Source organism: Drosophila mojavensis, unplaced genomic scaffold (genome assembly GCF_018153725.1).
Source record: "Drosophila mojavensis isolate 15081-1352.22 unplaced genomic scaffold, ASM1815372v1 contig_36, whole genome shotgun sequence".
NCBI lineage: Eukaryota > Metazoa > Arthropoda > Insecta > Diptera > Drosophilidae > Drosophila > Drosophila mojavensis.
The window spans coordinates 4,224,138-4,250,200 of record NW_025318858.1 but is presented as its reverse complement, the minus strand read 5'-3'; the positions used below and the strand labels follow the sequence as shown (position 1 = coordinate 4,250,200).

The 26,063-nt window shown below is 39.4% G+C and overlaps 5 protein-coding genes and 1 long non-coding RNA gene across 11 annotated transcripts in view; 2 read left to right on the top strand and 4 right to left on the bottom strand.

The window, feature by feature from the left end:
- Positions 1 to 81: 81 nt before the first annotated feature.
- On the top strand, positions 82 to 6,641 carry LOC6575953 (eukaryotic peptide chain release factor GTP-binding subunit ERF3A). 2 transcript variants are annotated; one of them, XM_002001921.4, is made up of 7 exons: positions 82 to 1,280; positions 3,871 to 4,059; positions 4,121 to 4,890; positions 4,947 to 5,033; positions 5,101 to 5,277; positions 5,367 to 5,535; positions 5,605 to 6,641. In XM_002001921.4, exons 1-7 carry the CDS (start codon positions 803 to 805, stop codon positions 5,646 to 5,648), a joined length of 1,914 nt encoding a protein of 637 aa, XP_002001957.1. In that variant the 5' UTR covers positions 82 to 802; the 3' UTR covers positions 5,649 to 6,641. The 2 variants fall into 2 exon arrangements, with proteins under 2 accessions (XP_002001957.1, XP_015020382.2); XM_015164896.3 differs by lacking the exon at positions 82 to 1,280 and adding an exon at positions 2,947 to 2,971.
- On the bottom strand, positions 1,985 to 2,900 carry LOC116803875. Its single transcript, XR_004363887.2, has 2 exons — positions 2,165 to 2,900; positions 1,985 to 2,100 (listed from the first exon to the last, which is right to left on the bottom strand). It is a non-coding gene; the product is annotated as an uncharacterized LOC116803875 (long non-coding RNA).
- A 927-nt stretch (positions 6,642 to 7,568) lies between the features above and the next one.
- LOC6575952 (solute carrier organic anion transporter family member 2A1) lies at positions 7,569 to 14,019 on the bottom strand. 2 transcript variants are annotated; one of them, XM_002001920.4, is made up of 8 exons: positions 13,799 to 14,019; positions 11,290 to 11,621; positions 10,630 to 10,871; positions 10,311 to 10,569; positions 9,637 to 10,251; positions 9,462 to 9,522; positions 8,241 to 8,941; positions 7,569 to 8,183 (listed from the first exon to the last, which is right to left on the bottom strand). In XM_002001920.4, exons 2-8 carry the CDS (start codon positions 11,501 to 11,503, stop codon positions 8,020 to 8,022), a joined length of 2,256 nt encoding a protein of 751 aa, XP_002001956.1. In that variant the 5' UTR covers positions 11,504 to 11,621; positions 13,799 to 14,019; the 3' UTR covers positions 7,569 to 8,019. The 2 variants fall into 2 exon arrangements, with proteins under 2 accessions (XP_002001956.1, XP_032584663.1); XM_032728772.2 differs by having other exon boundaries at positions 11,290 to 11,561.
- On the top strand, positions 10,806 to 21,616 carry LOC6575950 (solute carrier organic anion transporter family member 1A1). 3 transcript variants are annotated; one of them, XM_002001918.4, is made up of 5 exons: positions 17,393 to 17,607; positions 17,677 to 17,865; positions 19,114 to 19,270; positions 19,342 to 20,639; positions 20,729 to 21,616. In XM_002001918.4, the coding sequence occupies exons 1-5, from the start codon at positions 17,541 to 17,543 to the stop codon at positions 21,415 to 21,417; spliced, it is 2,400 nt and encodes a 799-aa protein (XP_002001954.4). In that variant the 5' UTR covers positions 17,393 to 17,540; the 3' UTR covers positions 21,418 to 21,616. The 3 variants fall into 3 exon arrangements, with proteins under 3 accessions (XP_043864693.1, XP_043864692.1, XP_002001954.4); XM_044008758.1 differs by lacking the exons at positions 17,393 to 17,607; positions 17,677 to 17,865 and adding an exon at positions 10,806 to 10,894; XM_044008757.1 differs by lacking the exons at positions 17,393 to 17,607; positions 17,677 to 17,865 and adding an exon at positions 10,823 to 10,898.
- Positions 14,698 to 17,365, bottom strand: LOC6575951. The gene is made up of 5 exons (XM_002001919.4): positions 16,737 to 17,365; positions 16,572 to 16,677; positions 16,257 to 16,491; positions 15,376 to 16,011; positions 14,698 to 14,953 (listed from the first exon to the last, which is right to left on the bottom strand). Exons 1-5 carry the CDS (start codon positions 16,841 to 16,843, stop codon positions 14,745 to 14,747), a joined length of 1,293 nt encoding a protein of 430 aa, XP_002001955.2. The 5' UTR covers positions 16,844 to 17,365; the 3' UTR covers positions 14,698 to 14,744.
- Positions 21,617 to 23,125: 1,509 nt separating the features above from the next.
- LOC6575947 (protein bunched, class 2/F/G isoform) overlaps positions 23,126 to 26,063 on the bottom strand; it is a 123,384-nt gene continuing 120,446 nt past the window's right edge. For both annotated transcript variants that reach the window (XM_032728768.2, XM_032728771.2), the window contains one exon: positions 23,126 to 25,291. In XM_032728768.2, coding sequence (XP_032584659.2) covers positions 24,803 to 25,291 — 489 coding nt within the window. In that variant the 3' untranslated portion in view covers positions 23,126 to 24,802. The remainder of the gene's footprint in view (positions 25,292 to 26,063) is intronic.

Sequence of the window (26,063 nt, the reverse complement as noted above, 5' to 3'; positions counted from 1 at the left end):
ACTTATCGTTTCATGTAACGGTGTCATATATATATATTTGTTTAATTTAAAAATTTTATAAAACAATTATTGTTCACATAGTTTTGTACATACACCGACAAAAACAGTAAATTCCAGATTTTTGAAATGTTAAATATATTTAATTGTCGTCAACGATATTGAAAACTATCGATACTTTCCATCCCTGGCTTTGCAACGCGTGGCGGTGAAACGTGTAAAATTTTGTTACAAATTTTGCAACAATTTCGCCAAATTAAGCGCAAAAAGAAGTTGTTTTTGTTTGAAGATCAATTGACAGCTGCATATGTGCTGGCACAGGTGTTGAACTGAACTGGAAAAGGTGTCAAAAGCGAGCGAAGAGATTATTCACACAACCACACGCACGCACGCACATACACGTAGAATTTTGTGTTGTGCTGCCAGACAGTAGTAAAGTGCAGGAGAAAAGCAGAAGTAAACGCAAAAGCAGCGACGTCTAAGTTGGCTTAGACGTTGAAACGACAAAAGCAAATTAATCACAAATTGAAAGGCAGGGTTGTCTCCTTTACCCCCTTTATATTCCTTTCATATTCCAACCGTTCTACTGCTCTCGGTGGCAATCGACGACGCAAGTCAAACGCGTGTTCGTGTGAGTGCAGCAAAAGCAGAAGCAGGGCGAAAGTGTGTCGTCGCCGTCGTCGTCGTCGACGTCGCAGTTAGTGTGTGTTATTGTGAGTGCTAAGCAGCACAACTAGCGCAGAGGCGAAAAGTGAAATTTTCCACTCGAAAAGCGATTTGCTCGAAACCTCAAAAGGCATCAGCAATGGCCGCGCAGGAGAACACGGAAATTTCAACAAAATTCTCAACACTCAATGTGAATGCCGTGGAATTTGTGCCCAGCTTTAATTACAGCAGCGCTGCCAGCGCAGCGGCTGTTGCAGCGGCTGCAGCGCAAGCGCCGCCGACTACACAACAACAACAACAGCAGCAGCAGACAACGCCAGTGGATAATGCTGTTGCGCCTGGAAGTGAATCAGTGCCGGCATCTGGTAGTGCCACACCTGCAACAACGCCCGATTCCACAGGCAGTGCTGGTTCCACAAATGCACTAAACGCCGGTGGAGGTGGAGGCGGAGCAGGAACGGGTACGGTCGAGGGTACGGGTACGGCAGCACCATCATCGGCGGCCGCCTCAAATTCGGCATCACCAGCGCTAGGCTCGCCCGTTACCACGCCTTCGACAGCGGCAGCAGCACCAATTGAGCATATAAATGTGGCGGACAAAATAACGGCAAACAATGGTAAATATAAAAGACAAACACACACACAAGCACATATAAACATATTTAGTTAAAGTGTGAGTGTATGCGTGTGTATGTGCTTATTTGTGTGAGTGGGCGCCCTGGGGGTAGTTTAGAGCAAATGTCGGGCGCATTGAACCTTTGCATTGTGACGTCACGTGTACCGTTCTTTGTATTTATTAGCAGCCCTACAAACTCTACTTTGTTAACTGTTTTTGTTGTTAATAAGCTCTTATATATGTATGCTTCTATGTATGTATATAAAAACAAAAGCAAAACATAAAAGTGCAAATATGCTTAGGTTATCGGTATATCGCATAACATAACCTCAATTGTTGTTGCGGTAACGGGCGACCTAGTGTATGAGTGAGTATGTGTGTGTGTGTGAGTGATTGAGTAAGTGTGTGTGTATGTGCTAGCAGGTGTGAATGCGTGTTTATTGTGCTCTTGTTAATGGTATTTTTTGCAAAATATGAATTGCACTTTGCATGCTGCTTAATGCTGCTAACCCATTCACACACGCGTGCAACACAACGCATCTATGAGTTGCAGCAGCTGTTCATGTTGTGAACTGCTATTTATCGTGTTCGTTCTAGTGGTGCGCAAAATTTATTTGCAGACACGAATGCAGTAATTTAGTGTTTCATAATTAATGTTGAAAGGCTTTTGTTTTGTTCTTTAGTTATTTTTGGCTAATATTGTGAGGTAATTAATATTGCTCTTCAATTAATTTAAAAATTTTTACAATAATTTTTCTTAGCTCAAGAGAAAGTAAAAGATTCAGTGTTTCAAAATTTTTATAGCTGATTTGAATAGGTTCCTGCAAGGTTTATTTTTTTTTAGTTATTTTCATTTTTTTATATGATTTAATCTGTTTTACTTACCTTCATCTTGTGTTCTTTATTTTTCAATTTTACTAAGTATTTTTACTTTTTAATATGTTATCATCATCAATTCTCTTGCTGTTTTTGTTTATATCATTCGGCTACATATCCTATATAAAAGTCTGTAACCGTTCTGTTGCGCATCTCTGCTGCAGCATTTTCTGTGTTTTGACACGTTTACGTTTTTCGTTTGTATTTATTGCCGCCTGCTGCTTTCCCATCGGCATTCGCTCGTTGATGAACGATTCAAATTGGTTCTGGTTGGATTTGCAAGTGGCGAATGTGTGCTCACTCGTCACATGGCTCCAGCATGTTGCTTGATGCAGCCCTGGTTTGGGACCATTGTGTCGTTGCTAAGCACAACAGGCTTGTATGTTGTTGCTGTTGTTGTTGTTATCGTTGTAAGCAGCTGCGCGCGCTGTTAGCCGAAATTACAGTTAGCGTTGGTTGTTGTTGGTGTGTGCGTGCCACTCGGTTTGCACCTTGCTTGCGGTTTGAACCGCTTTCAACTTGATTATGAATTTTAGTCGGCTGCTCGCAGCAGCGCCAGCAACAGCAACAGCGTCAACCCAACAGAGCGAGCGAACGCCCCAGCTCGTAATGAATTTTGTTGTGTGCTTGGCATTCGCTTTGCTTTTAGCTACTTTTACATTTCCGCGCTGAACGGTCGGTCGTGTCAACGTGTGCGCATGTTCGTTTGTTGACTCCGTTCGAATTTGATTTATTTTAATTCATATTTTTGTTATAAATTTGATTCTGCTAAAATGTTGCGAAAAGGCGACGGCGCCACTCAACACATGAAGAAAAGTTAGTAACGGGGTAATAGGGCTGCGCGCGCATTGGCGTCTCTAAACAAGGCCATAACCTAGGGCTACCAGATTTCACCAGTTTCAACTGAAAGCGTTTAGTTGTGTCTACAAAAAAAAAAAAAAATAAATAAAATAAAATAAAACTAATTCTGTTTGCTTGTGACCGGGCACACTCTTCCTTCTTCTTGGCGGCCCTGGTTGTAGCCTGGAATAGAAATTGAGCGCGTGGCGTATTTGTGAATCGTGGCACGAACGCAAAATGAGATGTACACTTTGAAACATATCAACATGTTGTTTAATATATTGTGAAATATCCAAACCTGAAAAAGTATTTTCCTTTCAATATACGCACGTTAATGCACGTTTAAGCCAGCACTACAACCAAATATTATGACTCATGCTTTCAAACGAGGGTGTTAACAATGCATGCCCGCCATATCTTGTCAATTTCACAACAACAACAGCACAAAAACCAAAGATAACAATAAACTAGGGCTGCAGTGAATACGAAAATGTGAATATGTTCTGTACCTTGTCTGTATGCCACTTTTGCTCCAATTTATAAATGTGTAATTTAAATATGCCAAATCCTACATTTATTTAAACTTCTTGAAACAGGATAATTAATCGAATATTTATATGCAGACGGAAACTTGTTAAAATAGAAAGACACTCTTAGATGTTAACTTTTTATTATTATTTTTTTTTTGAATATTTGACAAATCCATTAAATAAATATTGCTCATAATTGTTTATACTTTTATTAAAACTAGATCTTTCACTTATCTGCTCACTTATCTTGCATATTGAATCACTTAACTTGCACATAAAAATATCTACATTTATTGTACACTTGTACATATTGATTGTTATAATAATATTCTATATGCATTACAGAAACGGATCCCGCTGATAGCTGGGATGTGGAAGATGATCCTATCATTACGCCTGACGAGGAGGAAATCGATGATGTTGAATTCGTTGAGGGTGAAGCCACGCCGAAGGTCTCAAAGAAAAAGATTATCAAAGTGGAGGAGAACAGAAGCAAACGCGAGCATGTGAATGTGGTTTTCATTGGTCACGTTGGTAAGTCCTGAATTAGCCAAAAATTATGGAATTATTATAACAATCTTTATTTGCTTTTCAGATGCTGGTAAATCAACTATTGGCGGCCAGATCATGTCGCTGACGGGCATGGTGGACAAGCGCACATTGGAGAAATATGAACGAGAGGCGCGAGAGAAATCGCGCGAGAGTTGGTATTTGTCTTGGGCGTTGGACACAAATCAGGAGGAGCGCGACAAGGGCAAGACCGTGGAAGTGGGTCGGGCCTTTTTCGAAACAGATCGCAAGCATTTTACCATCTTGGATGCACCTGGTCACAAGAGTTTTGTCCCAAACATGATTGGTGGAGCGGCGCAGGCGGATTTGGCTGTGCTTGTTATTTCCGCGCGAAAAGGTGAATTTGAGACGGGCTTCGATCGTGGTGGACAGACGAGAGAGCATGCCATGTTGGCCAAAACGGCGGGCGTTAAGCATCTGGTTGTGCTCGTGAATAAGATGGATGACCCAACTGTTAATTGGGATCAGGGACGCTACAACGAATGCAAAGACAAGATACTACCATACCTCAAGAAGCTCGGCTTCAATCCAGCCAAGGATTTAACCTTTATGCCTTGTTCCGGACTCAGCGGCTATGGCCTCAAGGATCAAATACCAGAAACATTGTGCCCCTGGTATAGGGGGCCTGCCTTCATACCCTTTATCGATGAGTTGCCCTCGCTAAACCGCAATCAGGATGGCCCCTTCATTATGCCCATTGTAGATAAATATAAGGATATGGGCACCGTTGTCATGGGCAAAGTTGAATCCGGCTGCGCGCGCAAGGGACAAAATTTGCTAGTTATGCCCAATAGGGTAAGGAATAGATTGAAATAATTGAAGTTCCTTTACTAACTGTATATGTATTACAGACGCAAGTGGCTGTTGATCAACTGTTTTCAGATGACTATGAGGTGACCTCTGTAGGGCCCGGCGAGAATGTCAAAATCAAGCTGAAAGTAGGTTTACCCATTACTAAATTAGTGCTCTAATCAAAACTAATCAAACTACTTCCAACTCTTGTAGGGCATCGAGGAAGAAGATGTTTCGCCTGGTTTTGTGCTCTGTGATGCCGCCAACCCAATTAAGACAGGCAAAATCTTTGATGCTCAGGTCGTTATATTGGAACACAAATCAATTATCTGTGCGGGCTATTCAGCTGTCATGCACATACACTGCGCGGCCGAGGAAGTTACGGTCAAGGTGCGATCTCGTTCCATATTTTATATATTATATTTTTTTAGTTCTTATAGTAATATATCTCTAATATTTTATCTCTATCTCGGCTATAGGCACTCATCTGTTTGGTAGACAAAAAGACTGGTGAGAAATCAAAAACACGTCCACGATTTGTTAAACAGGATCAGGTCGCAATTATGCGCATCGAATGCTACGGCATGATTTGCCTAGAACAGTTTAAGCTGTTCCCACAAATGGGACGTTTTACGCTGCGAGATGAAAGTGAGTGACTAATTGATAAATCCCAAAGTTACATATCATTTATACATAAATATTTCTATTCGTTTTTAGATAAAACAATCGCTATTGGCAAGGTACTCAAGGTGATCGAATAAATTGAGCCAAGCTAAGTTTCGAACGCCCGCCTTTCATCACTGCGGCTTTACAGCAAAACACCTTTTTATGTATGCCAGACGAATGGGATGAGATGAGATGCCAATGCCAACGCCTACGCCACGCTTTCTACACTTTTAATTTCATATACAATTATTATGTAACCTAACAACAATAGCAATTGAGACAATGGTTAGAGCAAAGATTTATATAGCAAGTATCTAAAAGAAAACAAGGAGGAATAGTTTGGCACACGCAGTTATCAACACAGAGAGAGAGACACACAGAGGATGAGCAACAGAGCAACGGAAATGCATTATATGAATATATATTTATATATATTAATATAAACTATGTTATGTATAACTAAAAGAAACATGCAAATGTACTAATTATTTATATGTACAGATATTTGTCGGATTTACGTTTGTTTCGACTTGACTTGGCAAAAAAGAAACTCAAAACTCAAGGAAATTGAGCAGCAGACATCGCTTTATTAACTTGTAAACTTTTAAGAAAACATTCGTGAATTTTTTAAAACACAACCAGAAGAAGAATGAAGAACTAAAGAGCTGCAAGCTAAACAATTTTTATATTTATACAAACAAAAAGATTAAGAAACAAAATATAAGCATTAAATAGTTGCCAATTCCTCAGCTCCCACTTAAAAAAAAAAGGAAACAATTTTTTTGCTCTAGTTTTGAAATTATGTAAATGGCTTTTTTTGTTATACTACGAAGTACACTTTATTATTTAATTTTTTCTCTTCAATACATATAAGTTTTTAAGCTCAAAATGAAACTGCAAAAACCAAGAAATCATCCTTTTAATTACTTAACTATTTGTTAATTTTAAATGCTAAACTGTTGTTCAGAATATTCTTTCGATTTTAGCTTTTGTAAAATTTAGTTAATTGAAGGCAAACGCAAAGCAAGAACCCCAAACACGAAAACGAAATAAAAAAAATGCCTTTTTGCTCCTAATATGCAAATAAATATTCAATTGTATTTTTATTTTTTATTTAGCTATATATGATCTATAATTTTGGATGTAATCAGGACCAAGAGAAGGTTTCAGCTCTCATCGATTATATACTTCTTGAGTTTCCCCGATTCTTTTCATTATTTTTTTTACAGTCTTTTAAGCTTGCTTTATTTTTTTATGACATATTTCATTAAAGATTTGAATTGAAAAGTTGTTAACATATACGAATTAATTATATAAAGAAACCATAACTTAGTTGAACGATCGCCCGTATTTGAGTTAATTCAATTATATATATATATATATATACATATATTTGAAACCTGCTTTTTAACGCTTACCGCGCTTTCTATTTAAACACATGGGCGAACAAATGAAATGAAATAAAAATGAAAACACAATTGTTAAAAATCTCTCCGACAGTTATACATGATAATATTTAAAATGTTTCTCAACAAAAAAAAAAAAAAAAAAAAAAAAAAAAGAAACTCGTAACTAAAAAATAAATGATTATATAAAGAAAACAAAAACAACTATGCAACTGATAAATAAATATATATAAAATTGTATGAAATATAGATACAAAAAGAAAAAAAAAAAAAAAAAACGAAATAATAGAAATTATATAGACAAAACGGGAATATTTATACAACATTGAATGTATTATTATTATACATGTCTGTATACATATTTAAAGACAAACAAATAAGATCCGTATAAATTTGAACATTTTTTATCAATAAAAAGCAAAACGAGAAAAAATAAAAACAAAAAAAAAACGAACCAACATTAAACGATTAATAAATTATGAAAAAAAAAAAGTATTTATAATGCTGTAAAAACTCTTTTAAATATTGTTGCGTACAATATTATTTTTAATATATTTAGGAGTTTATTCAAAGTTGTAATTTCAAATTATAGAGCTAATGCTTTTTTTCTATCAATAATCAAAGAAAACTATCGATAGGCTAACAGAAAAGAACTGATAAATGCTTGTGAGCTAGTTCAATAGATTTAAATCATTCAACGGTTAATGAGGTTTGCAGTTTTTGTCTTTTTGTCAACATTGCATTAAAAAATAGATCATAATTCTTTTTATATTTTTCACTGCTGCAGCGCATGGGTCTTTAAATCGCAACACATTATACTTATATCATTTTATGGATGGCTTATTAAATAACAAGGTAACTAAAAATCGATTCGATTTATTTATTTTCATTGCTTGTTGGATTAATTAAAACATATAAATTCATTGCATTATTTATAAACAAATAACAGTATTAACAACATACAGTATTACAGGATTAATGCCTGTTTCTTCTGCATCTGCGAGATGTTTGTACAAAGGGCTGTGGATATCGCACCAATAACTGCAGTATTGGAGTCTGTTCAACAATCGGCTTGCACCGATTTTTTGGCCAACAACGGTGTAATGGGCTGATCACGCCTGTTCGCCGGCTCCTGGCGCTTCGCCTCCTTATCGCCATACAGGTCAAGGTCGCGTCCATAGTACCAAACGAGGCAGTCAAACACGACGCCAATGAACGTGAAGACTACAAAAAGATGGAGAAGGATAACCAACAGACCTTACGGCAATTAATTTTACTTACAGCAGGACAAAAAGTTGATGGAATAACGGAATCTCGTTTGATCGTAGAGTTGACAATTGCCTTTGCCATGACAGGTCTTCGTCCACACCAGGCAGGTGGAGTCGATGATGCGACCGAATATAATTGGACCCGGAATCAAGGCAAATAAGCTGATCATCATCAAGGCCAAGCCCTGGGCAAATGATTTGTCCTCGGGCGCAACGGTACGATAGTTGACCAGCACGTTGCCAATGCGACCAGAGCTGCCGAACCAGTTGACAATAATGGAAGTTATGGAGAATATCCAAAACATCGTATCGCATCCTTTCATGCAGACGCCTGGACGCAGCACCAGATCAGCAACTGCTCGCTTGCTGCGCCTCAATACATTGTCCACAAGTTCCTCAGAATTATCATCGCTAAGCAGCGGCACGTCATCCCCATGTATATATAGATCCGTGCTATCTATGAGCGTCATCTCCGTAGTGCCATCGTTCAGTACCAAACGCTCTGCGGCTTTGCCATACGGCTCCATAGGAACAGCCGAGAGTTTGTCCTTGATGCAGGCGCATGTATCGTACAGCTTGGTATCTGCATTCCAGTTGGTGCAGCCCGCATGGCAGGGCGAGAAGTAGGTGGTGTCGCTCGCTTCATGGCAGACTGGTGAAAAATTAACGCCCTCGCAGGAGCAATTTGCATTGCAGTTGCTGGTCAAATTGAGGCTGTTAAAAGAAGAAGATTATACATATACTATGTGTGAGTTTAAAGTTGTGTGGTCGGTGTGACGTCACAAGTGCTGATAAGTTTTATTAGCTGGCAGCACTTGCTGCAACTAATGTTAAATATTCTGATTGGCAGTACAGTATAAAAATTCATTATATTAATTTTTGGTTGTAAAGTAGCGTCGCGACGCGTCGGCCTATTTATTTCACTTTATGATATTTTTATTTTCGATTATGCATTTATATCAGTCAGTTTATTTTATTAATTTATTAGCTACTTCAGCCGTTGATTAATCAAATTTCTATGAAACAACACACGACGACATTGGCATATGATCGCGACCAGGTGGCAACGCTTGTTAAGGCTGAGCTTAGAAAGCGGGCAGAATGGCAAATTAAAGTAAACAAAGATGGCGGCATGCGAAAGTGCGAAAATTGTGAGAAAATGTTGCAAATTAACTTTAAATATGAAAATACAGCAAAAATAAATAAGTGCGGTAATAAAGATAATATGACTTACTTGCCAAGATGAGTTGTTGAAAAGGAATCGGGGCAATACAAGAATGCATAAGAGATCTGACCTGAAAAAGCGCAATAGAAGAGAAATGGAATTGAAGAATGGAAATTAAATATAATTTATATACAACATATGTGTATATATAAATATAACATATATATCATTGCTTTCAACTAACCGCATATGTAAATAATGCCCACAACGACATTCCACATTAGAACCTTGCTAATCGATGGCTTCTTCTTGGATAAGACAATGCCAGAGGCAAAGATGCCAATGACCATGCCCAGAATGGACACAGGACCAACGACAATTGTGGCACTCTGCGCCGCTTTATGGAACACAACCTCCATATACTTTGTTAAGAAGGTCATGAAGCCCGTTGCACCCAGTATATAAAAGACGCCCGATGAGATGTTAAAGATGAGGACCTTATTACGCAGGAGACGCATTAGAGCACGTGGAAAATCCTTCAGCTTGGGTAGATCAGCATTGGCACCAGCTCCAATGTTATCTAAGGCGGCAATCGAGGACACGCGACTGCTCAAGGAAAATCCTTCCTCTCGCTTCAGCTCCTCGTGACGAAGGGCGTGGGGCAAATGTGAATTACGATTTGCGTCATTCGTTTTCTTTGGCAGCTGCTTGGGAAAGAGACCAATCAGACCGGAGAAGACGCACATCAAGGTGCCCAGGATAACCCAGCCAAGCCACCAGGCGCCCAGCCAGCGTGGATCCTTGCTGTCAATCAAAGGCGTCTTACTGGGGTCAATGAAGGTGTTCAATGAAATGTATCCTAAAATTGAACAGAGATTAGTCAGCACTCTAACGATAATGGAATTATGTAAAGCTCACCAAAGAAGAAGCCAAAGACGGGCCCAATCATGCGCAGCGACATGGCCACCGCCAACATCAATGGCGTATTCGTTCGCTTGGTATTATCGTCTAGGTACGTTTGACCCAGAGCATAGTACAGGGTATTACCCACGCCCAGCACAAACTGTGAGAAGAAGATGAGCACCAGGGGCACATACGTAAACAGACTATCGCAATTGTCAGCCGCCTTGCCTACGCCACAGAGCTGCTCTGGCTTGCTCTTCGAGGAGCTTGCATTCTATATAGAAGAGATATTTTTATTGATAAAGATTAAGTCAATTTAGAGGTTTCATCTTACCACAGCTGTAAAGCTCACATTGAGCGAACTATTCAACAGACTATCCTGATATTCCTGTGTTAGCTGCAATACCTCATCGCCAGCACCATAGATAAAGTGCGGCAGAACCAATATGAAACAGGATATGCCGCAGAGCACAATGCCCCAGGCGATCCAGCGTGGACGATTGCGCTGGCCACCGATATAGGATAGGATCAGTGACAGCAATATCTGTGATATTTCATTGCCACTTAGCACAATGCCTGCGAGGGATGGAGCAGTTTGGGTAAGTAAGTGATAACCATATGAGAATAGTAAGTTTTTAGCGTATTTGATTGATGGAGTGACTACTGATATAAAGAAATAGCTTAGCGTTCTAAATTTTGAGCGTGAATGGATTATTGGCTAGAAATAGAGTCGGTTTGCTCTTTCATGCCTATAACATTTACTTTACTAAATCCATTATACCCTATAAAAATTCAAGAACGTAGTAGGAAACGCATTACTGAATTGTAAGTTAAATACTTGAGTTGAAAACCTACAAGATGTGTATATTTTTTGTATTATATATATTTATATTTTATGCGCTTATTTATATATATATTATTGATCATTGTAAATAGCGGAAACATTCATATTTTGAGTCACAATCATGGCCATCAATCAAAGTGTTATGCTTACCCGTCGTCTGGCTAGGTATTTTGAAGCGTTTTTCCAGTGTGGTCAACGTGACAATGAAATACATGTAGGATATGGCTTGAATGGTGCCCAGTAGTCCATAGACGCCCATGAACGCTTTGGTTGTGGCGTATTTCTGCAGCCAGGTGGGATGCCATTTGCCCAATCCACACAAATAGTGTCCCGGGGGCAAATGTTGCTTCCTTAGCTCGGACATGGCTCCGGGTTCAAGTTTAAAGTGGTTGTAATTGATTGTCTGCTGTGTTCAATGGTCACTGCACATGAGCACGACATGTGCTGATAAGATTAATATGAATGCGATTTATACCTCGGAACTGGAAAAATGTTTACATAGAATACCCGAAGAAGAAAGAGAGAGAGAGTAGGAGTAAGAGATAAAGAGAGTTAGCGGATGAAAATGATCGAAGAAAATATTAAGAGACAGTAGGGAGAGGAGAAGGATTTAAGAGGAGTAAAGAGCCTAAGAGAGAAATAAAAGGTGAGCTATAGACGAAGAAAGAGAAAGGTATTTACATTTAATAATACTTTCTAATAAATATATAGCTTACGTCATAGTACAAATGCTACTCATATCAATATCATAAAAAAAACAATTTAAAATATTCTCCATTTTTTATTTATAAGTGTGTATGTATTATACATATTTGTCACAACACATATTTGTTATGGATTGACCTTGTTTTGCTTAAAATACTTAATTAATCGTGACTCCGTCTGAAATTCGGCTCATAAACTGGGAAATCGAATGATATAGGAATTCTAGGTACAACTTTTGATTAGACTGGGCGTCTACCTATTCATATTCAAGATCATATTATGCCCGCCATCGCTCTATTGATTAGATAAGCCCTACCATAATATTTGGTCAGTTTCCATCTATCAAGACCTATAAACGGATCTCTGAATTCTCTTCTTTTATGCTCTTACAATATGCCTGGTAATGCTGAGAGAGCGAGCTTGCAGGGGAATTATGTAGCGCTAGTCGATAGTCGAAAAATGCCCATCTGGGTTTTACGAGACTATAGAGTAAGATATAGTTTATTTTGGTCTGGTCCGGTTGGACATTATCTTATCGTTGGGTATTAACAAATCGCTGATTGCCTGCCAAGTCGATTGTATAATACCCTGTTAAAGAATATAAATAGCACAAATATTATGGCACGAGTAGATTGATTTTTAATTGTTTATAGAGATGTATATTAATATCTTAGAGTTAACAATTTTAGATCTTATTTTTGGTTTTTTATTTTTTTTTTAATTATTTTTCTTTATGGTTGTTTCTTTTTATACACGAAATAATTAATTCTCGAAAGTTACTTTTCTCTTTTCCTTATCTCTCGCTGGAAAGTCTTAACAATAGAGTATGTAAACAATAATGATTCTTGGTATTGACTAAATTACTGAGTGTTAAGCTACCAACAACGAGCCCAAATTTGAAAAACAAGCAAATAAATTACGTTTTCATAAGATCTATTTATACAATACTTATCTATACACAAAAGAGAAACATATTGAATATAAATATAAAAAATGATTACGCACTATATAAGTTCGACCGAAGGCTTTACAAACAGTAGTTGGCCCATAGAACGAGACATATTTAATCCATGTATGATCCAATTAGCAAATATTAATAAAAATCCCCTTGACTCTATCCCTCTCCCTCTCACTAATTGTGTGTTAGACAAACAGATGAATGAAAATTGCAGCCATAAATGCAACTAAACCTGCACAAATAGTTCTATATCAGATAATGCCAGGCGATCAAACAACAAATCAATTGCACACAAAGAAGTCGATCGGTTGAGCTATCGGTCAGCGTTTATTTTTCGAATCACAAAGAAACATTCGACATACTTATGAACTCTGTTTTATGTGAGGATGAGGAGAGGTGAAGAGTATTCAAGGCTTTCTTTAAATAAATTTATCAATTGTTTTTTATACAAAGATAATAGAGCTTCAGAGATTACTCCACTTTTAGACTTATATTAGAAGGAAGTCTTTCATAAATTATTTTGCCTAATTAAGATATTGCTTTTTACTTCAGAACAATTAGAATAAAGGTTGATATGGGTTAACAAGGGTTAACTATAAATTGAGTTCAAGAATATTTCGAAAGATATGCAAACTATTTTTACGATTTATAGTTAGATTGTTCATTTTTTGGATATTCATAGATTGAATAATACGAGGAGTAAGATATTAAAAATTTATTTATTTATTTATTTATATTTTTTTTTTTTCAAAGAAAGGATACTGCACTCCACTTTTTTTTATTAAATTAATTTTAAAGTATTATAATTAAAATATGCGTAGAATTTTCTCAGCTCATAACATTAATTCAAAATATGTTATATCAAACTAAAATGTAGGACATTTAACGAATATTGCACTATTTTTGACGGCTTCGTTAAGATTAGTCACCAAGTATATTAAGAAAGGTAATGAATATTTCACATTTTGATTTATTCTTTCTTCACTATATATTTACATTTTATCAGGAGGCGTCTGAAATTATGATTACACTTATCGGCACTCGAAAAGAAATTAATAATATGCCTTATTAAATTCAGTTCAGTTAAGTTCCATAGAGAACGATTGTTTTAATCAGATGCGAGGATCGCGGATAGTTATCATTGCGGGAGAGAGAGACGGAGCGAATAAAGACGTTTAGAACCGTGCCGCCGCGTGTCGCGTATCAAACTGACGACTAGAAATACGAAATAATTGTGTTGGCCTGGCCCAACTATAGTCGCTGAAGGCGAAGCTCCGATAATTGTGGCTCGATAATGCGGATAATAAAATAACATTATCAGCAAGTATATAGAGTGGACTGCAAATATATTATCAGGCCCATTTTACGTTACCTTACGTTACGTTACTCATGTGCCACGTGAATTTCTAATCCATATGAACAGTTCGGCCATGATCTCTCACCCACTCTCTGTCTCTTTCAGTGTGAGAACTGCATGTGGACAATAACAATAATGCAATAATAAACAATAACAAATGCGACAATGACACTATTACTATTAATATAGTTTACAATCCACGCTTCGGCCCCTTGCTCAAAACAAATTGTATGCCTAAAGCCAGGCGTATATCTGCCTGCCTGTCTTTATCTTAATCTATGTCTCTCTCCCTTTCGTCCCATTGTGATTGGATTTGTAAGTGAATTAGCATAGAGTATAGAATGTAGAATTCAGAATCTTCTCTCCAAATGTGCGTCAATCGGGCGAGATATGCTACAACAGTTCAGTATATTTCTAGGTCAAAGTTTTGTTCGTACTCTTTCATTCTAAACCTAAAAGAAATCATGAATTACAAAATATAAATCTTTGTATAAAACAATATTGGAAAAATTTATTTTTGATTGAAAAAATACGAAAATATTATTTAGTTTTTATTATTAAATTAATTAAAATATTTGGATGCATTCAATGAGACTTTACAAATGGATTCGGATCGTTGCCGTTCGGTAGTTGGTTATTTTGTCCCATATTGAAGAATATGGATATGCCGAAGACCAACATTACTAACAATATGGCGACAGTAAAGAGCGTCTGTGTGAGGGCAGGTGTTAGATATACCGCGCAGAGCCAACAGGTCTTGGGTATATAGTCGGGATCCGTCGCCGTAACGTTATCTAAATATAACAAAATAAAATATGGAAATGCGTTAGATAATTTCAATTTAATAAATTTAATAAGAAATCAGAACAGAAATTTCGAACCTGTTTCATAAATCAAACTTACAAAAACATATTCATCCTAATTACTATAAGAAGAGCCGCGATATCGATAAAATCTATTATTTTACATACTAGGAAGGCATACCGATAAAAATCGATTATCGGACATAATTTGTATATTTCAATTCCTTTAAACAACTACTATCTTCCAGTTATTTTATTTGTTTCTATTGCTTTGCTTTACCGTTAAATATATCAGATCAAGTTCAATGCAATTTGATAAGCTTCTCTATGAACCCCTTGTACTTTTCCCCAAAATAAAATATTCACAGAAATAGAAATGTGTAGGTTATCAGGATATCCATTTGTTTACTTACCAGCTACAACAACATCCATGCTGAGGGATTGCAAGCTGACGCGACCTCCTTCCTTGGAATATGCATTTAGGGATTGGCAACAGAAACTAAATTTGTTGCTATAGAACAGTAGGTCTCTGGGCATATGCGTTACGTTACGAAAAATTAAGGTGTATATGCGCCAATTACCGACAACAGGCAACAATATTAGCCGAAGATTTCCCGCTGTCGTGTTTATGAGAAGGGCGACGCCTTTTTTTATATTCTTTGGATCCCGCAGTACAATGTCAAACTTCACCGCGTCGGTCATACGAATGTACTGCCGTTTGTAGTAAACGGAAACGCCAGCGGAGTATTGCTCGGCATAGACAATCGTGCTCAAAGTAATGATGGCCTTCGGATGTCGAAAAACCATTACCTCTGTAGTCTGGTTCTCAGCACCCGCTATCGGTTCACTGTGGCTGATGTTCGATGGCATTTGCGACTTGGTTTGCATTTGTGGCTCTGCAATCGGCTGCTCGGCTAGCGTTCTTCCCTTCGCTTGATCTGTTCTACGTATGCGTCGCTCGATCTCCTCTGTCGGCTCCCCATGCGCTGTGTAGATCTGGACAAGCTGGCAGGCCGTTAGGTTGGAGGCCACGGTCTCCATAAACTTATCTGTGGATCAGCAATAAATTTATATCATAAGCGGAAGTTGATTAGCTCAATAGAACAACTAGTTCTTGAGCGGAACAATGAAATGAACTATCATTAGGCAGCAAGTCAACCCATTCGAGTGATTATTTGTTAATTTTTTATTACACTTAAGTACTGCAATAATAATTTAGCTATAGTACATTGGTAATTGAGATAGTACAATTGTAATTCAGTTCTATTGAGCCAGTTCAGTTAGTTCGACTTACCGTGTTCGGTTAGATTTTGAGTCTGGAAATTGTAGGCATATATGTGACCCTTCTTGCAAGGCAGATGCAACATTTTGTCTCTTTCGCTCCAGACCAGTTCCTGATTGTGCTCGGCCAAGAGCGTTCCAAGCGCTGCCACGGGCTTGCGAATCTTGCTGTAGTACGTACGTGGCTCCACTTTACGCAAATAGGCAAAGCAGTCAGGCTGCAGGCAGCTCAGATCTTTCGACGTAAGCTTAAAGCGAGAGACAGAGAAAGAGAGAGAATAGCAGGGTGCAAGTGAGATGGACTGTGAACTAATCTATTGTGACCTACCAGAGGCGCTAAATAGGCAATCAACATGTGATCCTTGAGCAACGGCCGCAGACGAGCAGCAAATTTCTTCGACTTGATTGTGTGGAAAATGTTGCGTGGCTCCGTTCTGTATGAGGCAAGGATATTCCATATAAAATGTTTAGGTTGCAGCGTTGCCAGACTTACAATTTAGCGCCCCAGATGACGACGGGCGGAGTCGAAGGTAATAACTGAGCTCCAGCCTCCATGGCAGCCATCAAAAATATTACTTTTACAATTAATATTGTTTTCATAATGAATTATTAGAAAAGCAAAAGATGAGATTTTTACTATATTTCAATCTTAAATTCCTTTATTGGAAACTGATTCTGTTAATACAAAACTAGAGCAAAGCTTGCTTTGAGACATTTTCGAAGTTACCTTGAGTGAAAATAAATCTTCGAATTTGCTGAAATAGGCCTAGACACATTTTGTAGCCTGCAACATGTTAAACTCAAATGTTGTTAAGCAACACTTGAGAAACGTTGCTTTAAAAGTTGCCATCAATAACAGTTCGAGTGTCCCGCAACATATTTGAGAAAATGTTGCCAGCAGCATGAGTATCACTTCGAATGTTGCTCGAATGCGCGACTGCTGCTTAGGGACATATCGAATGTTGCCCAGATCAATTCGAGTGGCTGGCCACATGTTGCTAGTGCGTAAGCAATAAAGTTGGGTTCCACCCGAATGGGAATTGAAATGTAATCAAGTGACGATAAGATAAACCCGAATGCTTATCAGAGCTAACAGGGAGCAGGGGCAAGGTATGGTATAGTTATGCCACCTGCATTTCGGTGCTCTCACCTGCGCAGTTAGTCGCCCATTGACAATTGCTTCGAATAGTCGCGCGAATATGAAACGAATTAACTGAAAAGCTAAATAAAACAATTACAAATAAAAACGAATCATTTGAATCATTGAATCATCGAATTTGGAATAGTGTAACTGAAAATGGTGCAGAATACGCGCAGCTCCGACTTATCGCAGATTGCCGTCAATGCCAACAATATACCCGATGGTGCGTGAATGATAAGGAATGAATATATAGCTATACGATACTATATACATATATGTGTTTCCTCTGCAGACAGCGTTGATTGCGGCATCAAGGGTCTGGGCTGGTGTCGCGGCCCCGCCTGCCAGAAATACGCCCGCCTGCGCACCTTCACCATTGTCCTGCTCTGCTCGGGGCTGCTGCAAGGCGCCTGCGAGCTCTACTTCCGTGTTTCGGCCAAGCAGGCGGCCTTCCAGTACGGCTACAATCCTCTGTTAGTCGGTGAGTAAGCCAAACTTATCAAGAAATGTATATACATGCATACATACGTTTATATGTGTATGACAGTTGGCAGAGTCAGCCGAAGCTGCTTGCTGTTGGCCTCAATGCGCGTTTGTTCGAACTTCGAATGTTGCTAAGCTTTTCCAGCCACCAAGTGCGAGCGAGAGGGCATGCAGAACAGAGAGCAAACTTATCAGTTTTTGCGATATTGTTTATGATTTTGGCTATGTGTGTGTGTGTGTGTGTGTGTGTGTGTGTGTGCGAGTGTGTGTCATCACAGATACAAGTGGCCAACAACTGGGCTAGATTTCATACCGTGTAATCACAACAATTGGACTATTTTTTACACAATTTATGGGACAACGATACGGCCCAGCGGGGCCAGTAACACCCCATGGCTAGCTCCACTATTTATAGCTCGTGTTATTTACAAAAATATGTTTCAGCCAAGTTGACTTTAAACTAAATTGCCTACATATAGATATTGCAATTTAGTAATGGATTAGAGATATACATTTAGGTATTTGTCATCAGCAGCATTGCAAATATGTTGGAAATAACTGTGACGTCATCTGACCTTATAAAATTGTCCCAATTTTGTGAATATCAACTTCGTATGCCTCATTGATAAGAGACTTGTCAATAAGACATATTTAAATTATACGAAAAGGGGAGCATATTTAGCCTTTGACAACCAAAAAAAACTTTTGTGCGATCCTAAAATTTTGGTAATGAAATTAAGAAATATTTTAAGAATTGAAAATACAGATCTTAGCTTTGGCATAGCTTACAGAATTGGTCAGATTCAAAGTTTATACCAACAATTAGCTAAGAATCTAATTTGATCCCATGCCAAAACGTTTCAGCTATAATTCTAACATTTCATTAGGTATTAATGTAACTGATTCATCCTAGACAAAGGGATATTGGGATTGATAATTATGCTAGTCAAAGGTATATACAGGTTCTTTACTTGAGATATTTAGAGTAGTTAGAGATTTAATATTGGAAATTTTAACTCATTTTCTATAACTATCTATAACTTAAAGCTCATTTATTTTATTTTAAAGTCTAGTTTATATTAAATAGTTCCATAAGAGAACTGCAAAATTTACTAAAAAAGAGGCTGGGATTGATCGAGCTGGTGATTAATTTTACTTAATTTGTATGCTGGTTCTATTTCCAAGTGTTTCATTATTATAATTTAACTATATTTATGTTATATTACATCAAAATAATCTCCTGCAGATTGGCTTCTGGTCAGCAGTGGCCTATTCCAGGCGGTGTTTGCCTTGGCCTTTGCCTACTGGGCGGACGTCTACCATCCGATCAAGTGGCTGGTGGGTACGCTGATGCTGCAGTCGGTGGCCTGTGTGATTACAGTGATACCCCCTATAATGAACTTGTGAGTAAATAGAATATCTGAATGTAGCCCTAGAGTTGATGCAAACCTTATTCTCTCTGCTCGCTGCTCAGTGCTAACGGCGTCAAGTCGGAGGATGCTCTGGTGGATGCGAATCTCTGCACCACCTCGCTGGCCCAGTTCCAGAGGCTGACGCTGACCGAGGCGCAGAGCAGCACCCTGACGCTGGCGATGCTGTTCGTGCTGCAGCTGGCCTTGGGCATGGGCTCGCTGGCCTTCTACACGGTGGGCGTCAGCTACATCGACGACAACTCGCTCTCGCAGGACAGTCCGGCGGTGATTGCGGTCGTGCTCGCTGCTCGAGCCTTTGGCCAGCAGGTGGGCTCGTTCCTGGTGCTGGGCGTGGGCCTGACCCATGTGGGCTGGTGGCTGGGCTGGATTGTGCTCGCGCCGCAGATCTTTGTGGGCGCCGTGCTGCTGGGGCTCTTTCCCAAGCGCCTGCCCAAGACGGTGATCCATCAGGCGGCACAGCGCATCATTGAGCAGTCGAACATGAGGAGCTTTGGCAGCCAGTTCTCGACCTACCTCGACGACTCGGACTTCTGGCCATCGCTGAAGCGCTTGTTCAACAATCGCCTGCTCATGTTCAACCTGTTGAGCATCATGTTCCTGCAGAGCGGCGTCCTCAACTATGGCCTGCAGGAGGAGAACTATCTGCAGAGCCGCTTCTTTCTGCCCTTCAACGAGCAGGACGGGCTCACCCAGGAGTGGCGGGCGGCCTTCGTCTCGTACTTCCTGCGGCCGCCCGTTATGGCTGTGGGCATGCTCATCGCCGGCCTGATCATATCGAAGGCGAAACTCTCGGCACGCACCATCACGGGCATCAACATCTCCCTGGCGATCCATCTGGTCATCATCTATGTGGCCTACGTCTTCATCAGCTGCGACGTGGGCGCCATTGCGGGTGTCGTGGGGGGCAAGCTCACCCAGCCGTATTGCGCCAGCCAGTGCCTCTGCACGCCCACCGCCTTCATGCCCGTGTGCCCGGAGAACAGCAGCGTCACCTACTTCTCGCCCTGCTATGCGGGCTGCACCAAGCGCAGCACCATCAACAGCTTCGAGCTCTACGAGGGCTGCTCGTGCCTCGGCGATCAGTCGCTCAACTCGGGCGGCACTTCCCGAGCCACGCCCGGCGCCTGCAGCGCCAACAGCTGCGAGAAGACCATCATAATCTTCCAGATATTGAGCATATCCGCTGCCTTCCTGCTGGGCATGTCCATCATTGGCAAGACTCTGATCACACTACGAGCTGTTCTGCCTCAGGACAAGACCTTGGCCTTGGCCTTTGAGGTGATGCTTGTGGGACTCTTCGCCTATGTGCCCGTGCATCTCAGCTACGATCTGGTCACACGTAAGTTCTGAGAGGAAATTGCAAGCTTTCCCTTGATATCCTCTATCCTTTTGAGTGTTTGATTGACTGTGATTGATTTGGTATTACAGGCACCACCTGTGTCTATTGGGCGCCCAACTACGAGCGCTGTCTGCTGCGCGAGACGCCCAAGCACGGCAATATTCTGGACATACTGACCGCCTCCTTGATACTGGCCAGCGTGCTCTTCGACATTCTGGTCTACATCTTTGCGAAGGGCCTCAATCTCTACAACTGCAAGGTGACAGACAACAATTACACGCCCTCGCTATACGCGCCAGTGCCGCACGAGGATTCGGCTGCGGCCCGTGGAGGCAGTCCGACGATGACGACGACAACTGTGGCCTCTGGATCGCCCATGCAACGTCGCGATGTTCCGCAGGAGGCAGTTGTCGAGCCACGTCGAATGGAAACCAGTGTCTACAGGCAACCCAGCTCGTTGACCGATTCGTCAGGCACCCAGAGCATTGTAGAGCCAAATGGTACTGGAGTGACCTATGCACAGGTCATCTTTCCGCCGGACAAGCGCAAGCGAGATGATGGCAACACGAGTCCCAAGCGTCTGGCTGTGCCTGCGAATGTGCCAATACATCATCTCTCCGAAGCGGATGTGCGCGCACAGCTGGGCACACTCAAGTCCTTCAATGCAGCCCAGCCAGCCGTTCAAAATGCGGATGTGATTGAAGAGCAACCTTTGCCTGGCTACCAAGAAGCGGTTACTCCGGCTGCCAGGCCCCAGAGCCCAGAGACAGACTTCTAAATTGGACGATCAAATATTTTCCCTTTTTGATTTCTAGCAAAAAGTATTTCATATGTATACTCTTTATGAGTTATTCGCGCTTTTATTGTGTTTTACCATTTACATTTAATTATTTATGGCATTAATCTATATATAAACAGACGCTATTTTATTTTATGGCTGACTACTAAAAGCTGAGGTCCCAGCGATTTCAAAATGATTTGGTTTTCGAATATCGGCTAACATTTAGAAAAGTTACAATATATACACCCAAAGTCTTCTATTTTCAGTCATGTCCAACGGCTTACAGCTGACCTGGTTATGCCATACCATACTTCTCCAAAAGGATCAGATCCTTGTACACTTTGCATTGCAACGGTCCACAAATATGTATGCTATCTCTGGCAGTAGCCTTCTTTAAAGCTCTGCAGGGTTATGTCAGCAACAGCTGCTACTTTACAGTAGCCATTTAACAGTTCGATCGGCTGTTATTGCTTAACAGCAGCCTTAATTGATTGCCGCTAGCGAGTATGCAACGAAATTTTGAATTTGGAGACGGTTAACCCTGACGGATATGCAACAGATTTTTCTTTGCAGCTGTAACAGCTACCTTCTGCTCATTTCTGTTCGCCTGGTATTTCAGCGGAATTTTAGTTGGGCTGTTTTAAAAGGTCAGCCCTCGCGTGTATGCAACGAAATCGTGAATTTGTTGGTCGATTCTTTTGGTCTAGCGTTTTGCAAAACTTTACGTTATATTTAACGAAATGTCTTTTATTTAGAATGCTTTTTAAAAGCAGTTCGCACTTTTAAAACATTCCCAGGCAACATTCTTTCCCCCAATCAACTGAACTCCATTAAGTCCCACACCCAATAAAAAGACTTCAACTTAATTTTGCTTTGTATTTTTTGTTGTTTTATTATAATTTTATTTCCATTATTTTTATTTAAATATAGTTGGTATTTGCATTTGATTTACTTGTTTTAATCTTTTGTTTTTGTATTTATCACTTACAAACTAATTAATAAATTAATAGTTAGACTTAGAAATGAGGACTTAAGCGCGTAAAAATTAATCATGGGTAGCATAAAAATAAAAAATATTTTAAAAACACAAAACATCCAGAAATAATAAAAAAAAAAAAGGAAAATCAAAAAATACTTTTTCTATAGTGTGTGGATGGCTGATCTGCAAGCCGATATAGTGTACCATAACAGCTGATATATATGCGAGTATGCAGCGCAACGTAAACGCCCAAGTTTTATCCTTCAGTTAGGGTATATATATGCATATATATGTATATTTGTATAGCTTGGCTTGGTTTATTTACTTTCGGAATAAAGCTGGCAGCCGACCTTAGACAAATCGAGTCTCCGCAGGTGGCCAGTGTTGCAAGTGTTGCAATATGCCAGACAGATAAAACTTGTGGGTGTACGTTGCGCTATTTCTCTCTCTCTCTCCCTCTTTCTGCCGCTATCTTTCTGTAGTTTTCTTTCTTCTCTTTAGTTTTGATTGCTTTTGCAGTTTTTAGCTAATTTAATGCTCTTTTCTGTATGTGCGAACGAGAGAGAGAGAGAGAGATAGAAATAGTGTAGGTCTGTGTATGTTTGATTAACAGAAATCTTACAACAGATTTGATTTATACAAAAATTCGAAAATTAATATTAATTATTAAACTAAATATTTGCATAACAATTAAAATAGGACGACTTTTGCTTAATATTTAATACATTCTTTTTAAATCTTCTTTCATTGTTTTAGCTTTGTATCTAATCCGCTTTCATTTCTGCTGAGTAGGGTGTATTTAATTTATTAGGGCTGTTCACTTTTGAAGTGATTTTTTTGTTGCTTGAATTTTTGTGTTTTTTCTTTTTTCTTTTCTGCATTTGCATTTTTTTTTCGCTCTCTTCAAAAGTTGCACACATATTTTATATATATTTAATTTATTTACAATAATTTTCTTCCTGTTTTGTTTTTGGATTCCATAATTTTCGTGAGCAAAAATGAAAAATTTGACGAAAAATATTCTAATAGATATAACTACAACGATTTTTTTCTACGTATGTTTTTTCTTGTGTATTTTTATTTAAATTTTCTTTTCTTTTTTGCCTTTAATAATTTGAAACATGCACATTTATGATTTTTTTTTTTTTTAGATAATTTGCATTTTTTTTTTTTTTTTTTTTTTTTATTAAATAATTAAAAATTATAAAAATAGCAGATTGTTGATTTACATATATTTATATATATATATATATATATATATATAATCAGTTTCAATAATAATGTTGATATAATCTTCATCTTTTACTGCTGCTGCTGCTACCGCTGACTTTCAAGTAAATTTCTTTAGGTGTATTTTTTGTTTTTGTTTTAAGCGCTTGCTTCGAATATTTTCTTGCTTGCTTTTTACAATTTACAATGCACAATGCAAATTATCACATATTTTGTTTTATTTATTTTCCTCCATTTTCGCATTCCTGACATCTCTATCTTATCTTTCCTACCCATGCACATTGCGCGGCTCAAATTCTACTTTTTACAATATTTAAGTATTTCTTTGAAGCCAATTCAAATTTTTTTATTTTTATAATTTTTTCCTCAGCTTAGAATGTTTTGCATTTAATTTTTATTTATTTATTTCATTTTTTTTTTTTTTGCTTTTGTTTTTTGCACAACTTTTGTCGAGCGTTAAATAACATAAAACAGTGTATTCAATAAACAAAAAGAAAAAATGGGAAAACAAATAAATAAGATTTTCATCTTTTGTTTTTCTTTCTGTGTATTGCATAGATCTTATGTTAATTGGCGCAGCAGCGCTCTGTTAAATAAAGAATGAAAACACTCTGCGAAAGCCGACGTTAACAGTTGGCCAGCCGCAGCCATAGGCTGTTAACGCAGTCTATTCATCTAATTATGTCTGTCTATGAATGTGTGTGGTGTGTGTATGTGTTTGGATGATTTTGTGTGAAGGTATGTGTGTTAAACAAATATCACAATCGAGAAATTAACAAAATGGCGGCTGCAGCAGCGCTACCAGCAGCCGCAGTCGCAGTCGTAGCTAACAGCACAAAACGTTAACAGCAGAGCTTCTCCTTTTGCTCTTCTCTCTCTTTTTGTTACACAATTGCATTTGCTTACTCTGCTCTCTATTTGTTTTGAGCTTTTGTTTGTAATACTTTTGGTTTTTGGTCTGCTTTTGTTGTTGTTGGTGGTGGTGTTGCTGTTGTTGCTGCTGCTGTTACTGCTGCTGTTGCTGCTACTGCTGGAAGGGGGGCGGGGGCTGCTAACGCTTAACTCCGTCTCGGGCGACAAAGTTTTTTGTTGTATTATTACTTCGACATTCCAGTGCCCCTGGACAGTGGGCCACATTAATAAAATTACGATAAAAACAAACTAACAAACAGCTTAGGACATCGGTCCATTTGTGCTGATGGCTGCGACGCCGCTGCCGCCGTTGGTCGCTGGCTGTGCTGGTTCGACGACTGTTGTGATGGCTGCGTCGATGCCGCTGCCGCTGTTGCTGTTGCTGCTGCTTCCATTCTCTGTGCCGCTGCCATTGGCGATGATTGTGGACGGCGCTGTTGACGCAGCTGGGCTAGTAGCCGCTGCCGACGCCGGCGTCACTGCTGTCACTGCAACGGCTGCTGTTGCTGCCGGCGGCGCTGCCTGTATGGCGGGCGTTGCTGGCGGCGCTGCCACCGCTGCCGGCTGCTGACTACCAGCAATTTGTAGCTGCATCTGCAACTGCTGCAAGGTCTCCGGCGACATGTTTGACTTGAGTATGTTATTCTCCAGCTCCAAATTGGAGATCTTGTCCATCAGCTCGGAGATGCGCTCTTTCAATACCTCCACCTCCTCGCGCACCGCTATCATCAGATGCGATTTGACCAAGTCCTGGAATAGGAAGATTATTACATAAGTAAAGAAAAATACAAATTAAATTTACGCTAAGTTTACATGGTTATAATTGCCTAATATGTTAACTGTGCCGATCATCTATGTTAAATAACAGGGCCAGCTCGCTCTCGCTCTTTGCTGGTCATGTTGCGTTAACATAACCGCTTGCTGTTATTCCCCCCTGCAGTTATCGATAACAGAATCAACTTTGGCGCTAAGTTTCAATTTCTACAGAATGGCGACAAAATCAATGTAAAAACTCATTCATTATACCGCCTTTCATTGCTGTAGCGTGTTGCCACACAATACATATTTCGTTTTTATGACTAAATGTCAATGCCAGCAACATGCGACGCGTGTTGGCAATGCTCATGAAAATTTAATATGCCCATTATATGGTAGAGTGGGCGTGGTTTGAGGCCATCTAAATACGACAGATTTTCAACGAAACAAATGACTGTCTCCGCCTGTTGCCAACTCGCTCACACAACGACTGTGTGTTTGTGGCACGTGCAACACACCCCATGCAGCCAGGTGAGTGCGTTTTCTGTTTAATTTGAAATGTTTTTCCTTTTCTGCTGAAAATTACGTGTTCATATTCAAACTGCGACGAAATTTTGAATGTACATATATATATATATTCATATTCATATGTATATATTATATTTATATAGATTCAATTCATTCATTTTCTTCAATGCACTTTTCTGCCACGCTGGCAGAAACGCGCGCGTTTCAAGCGCGTTTGCTTAGTCATAAAAGCAGAAAA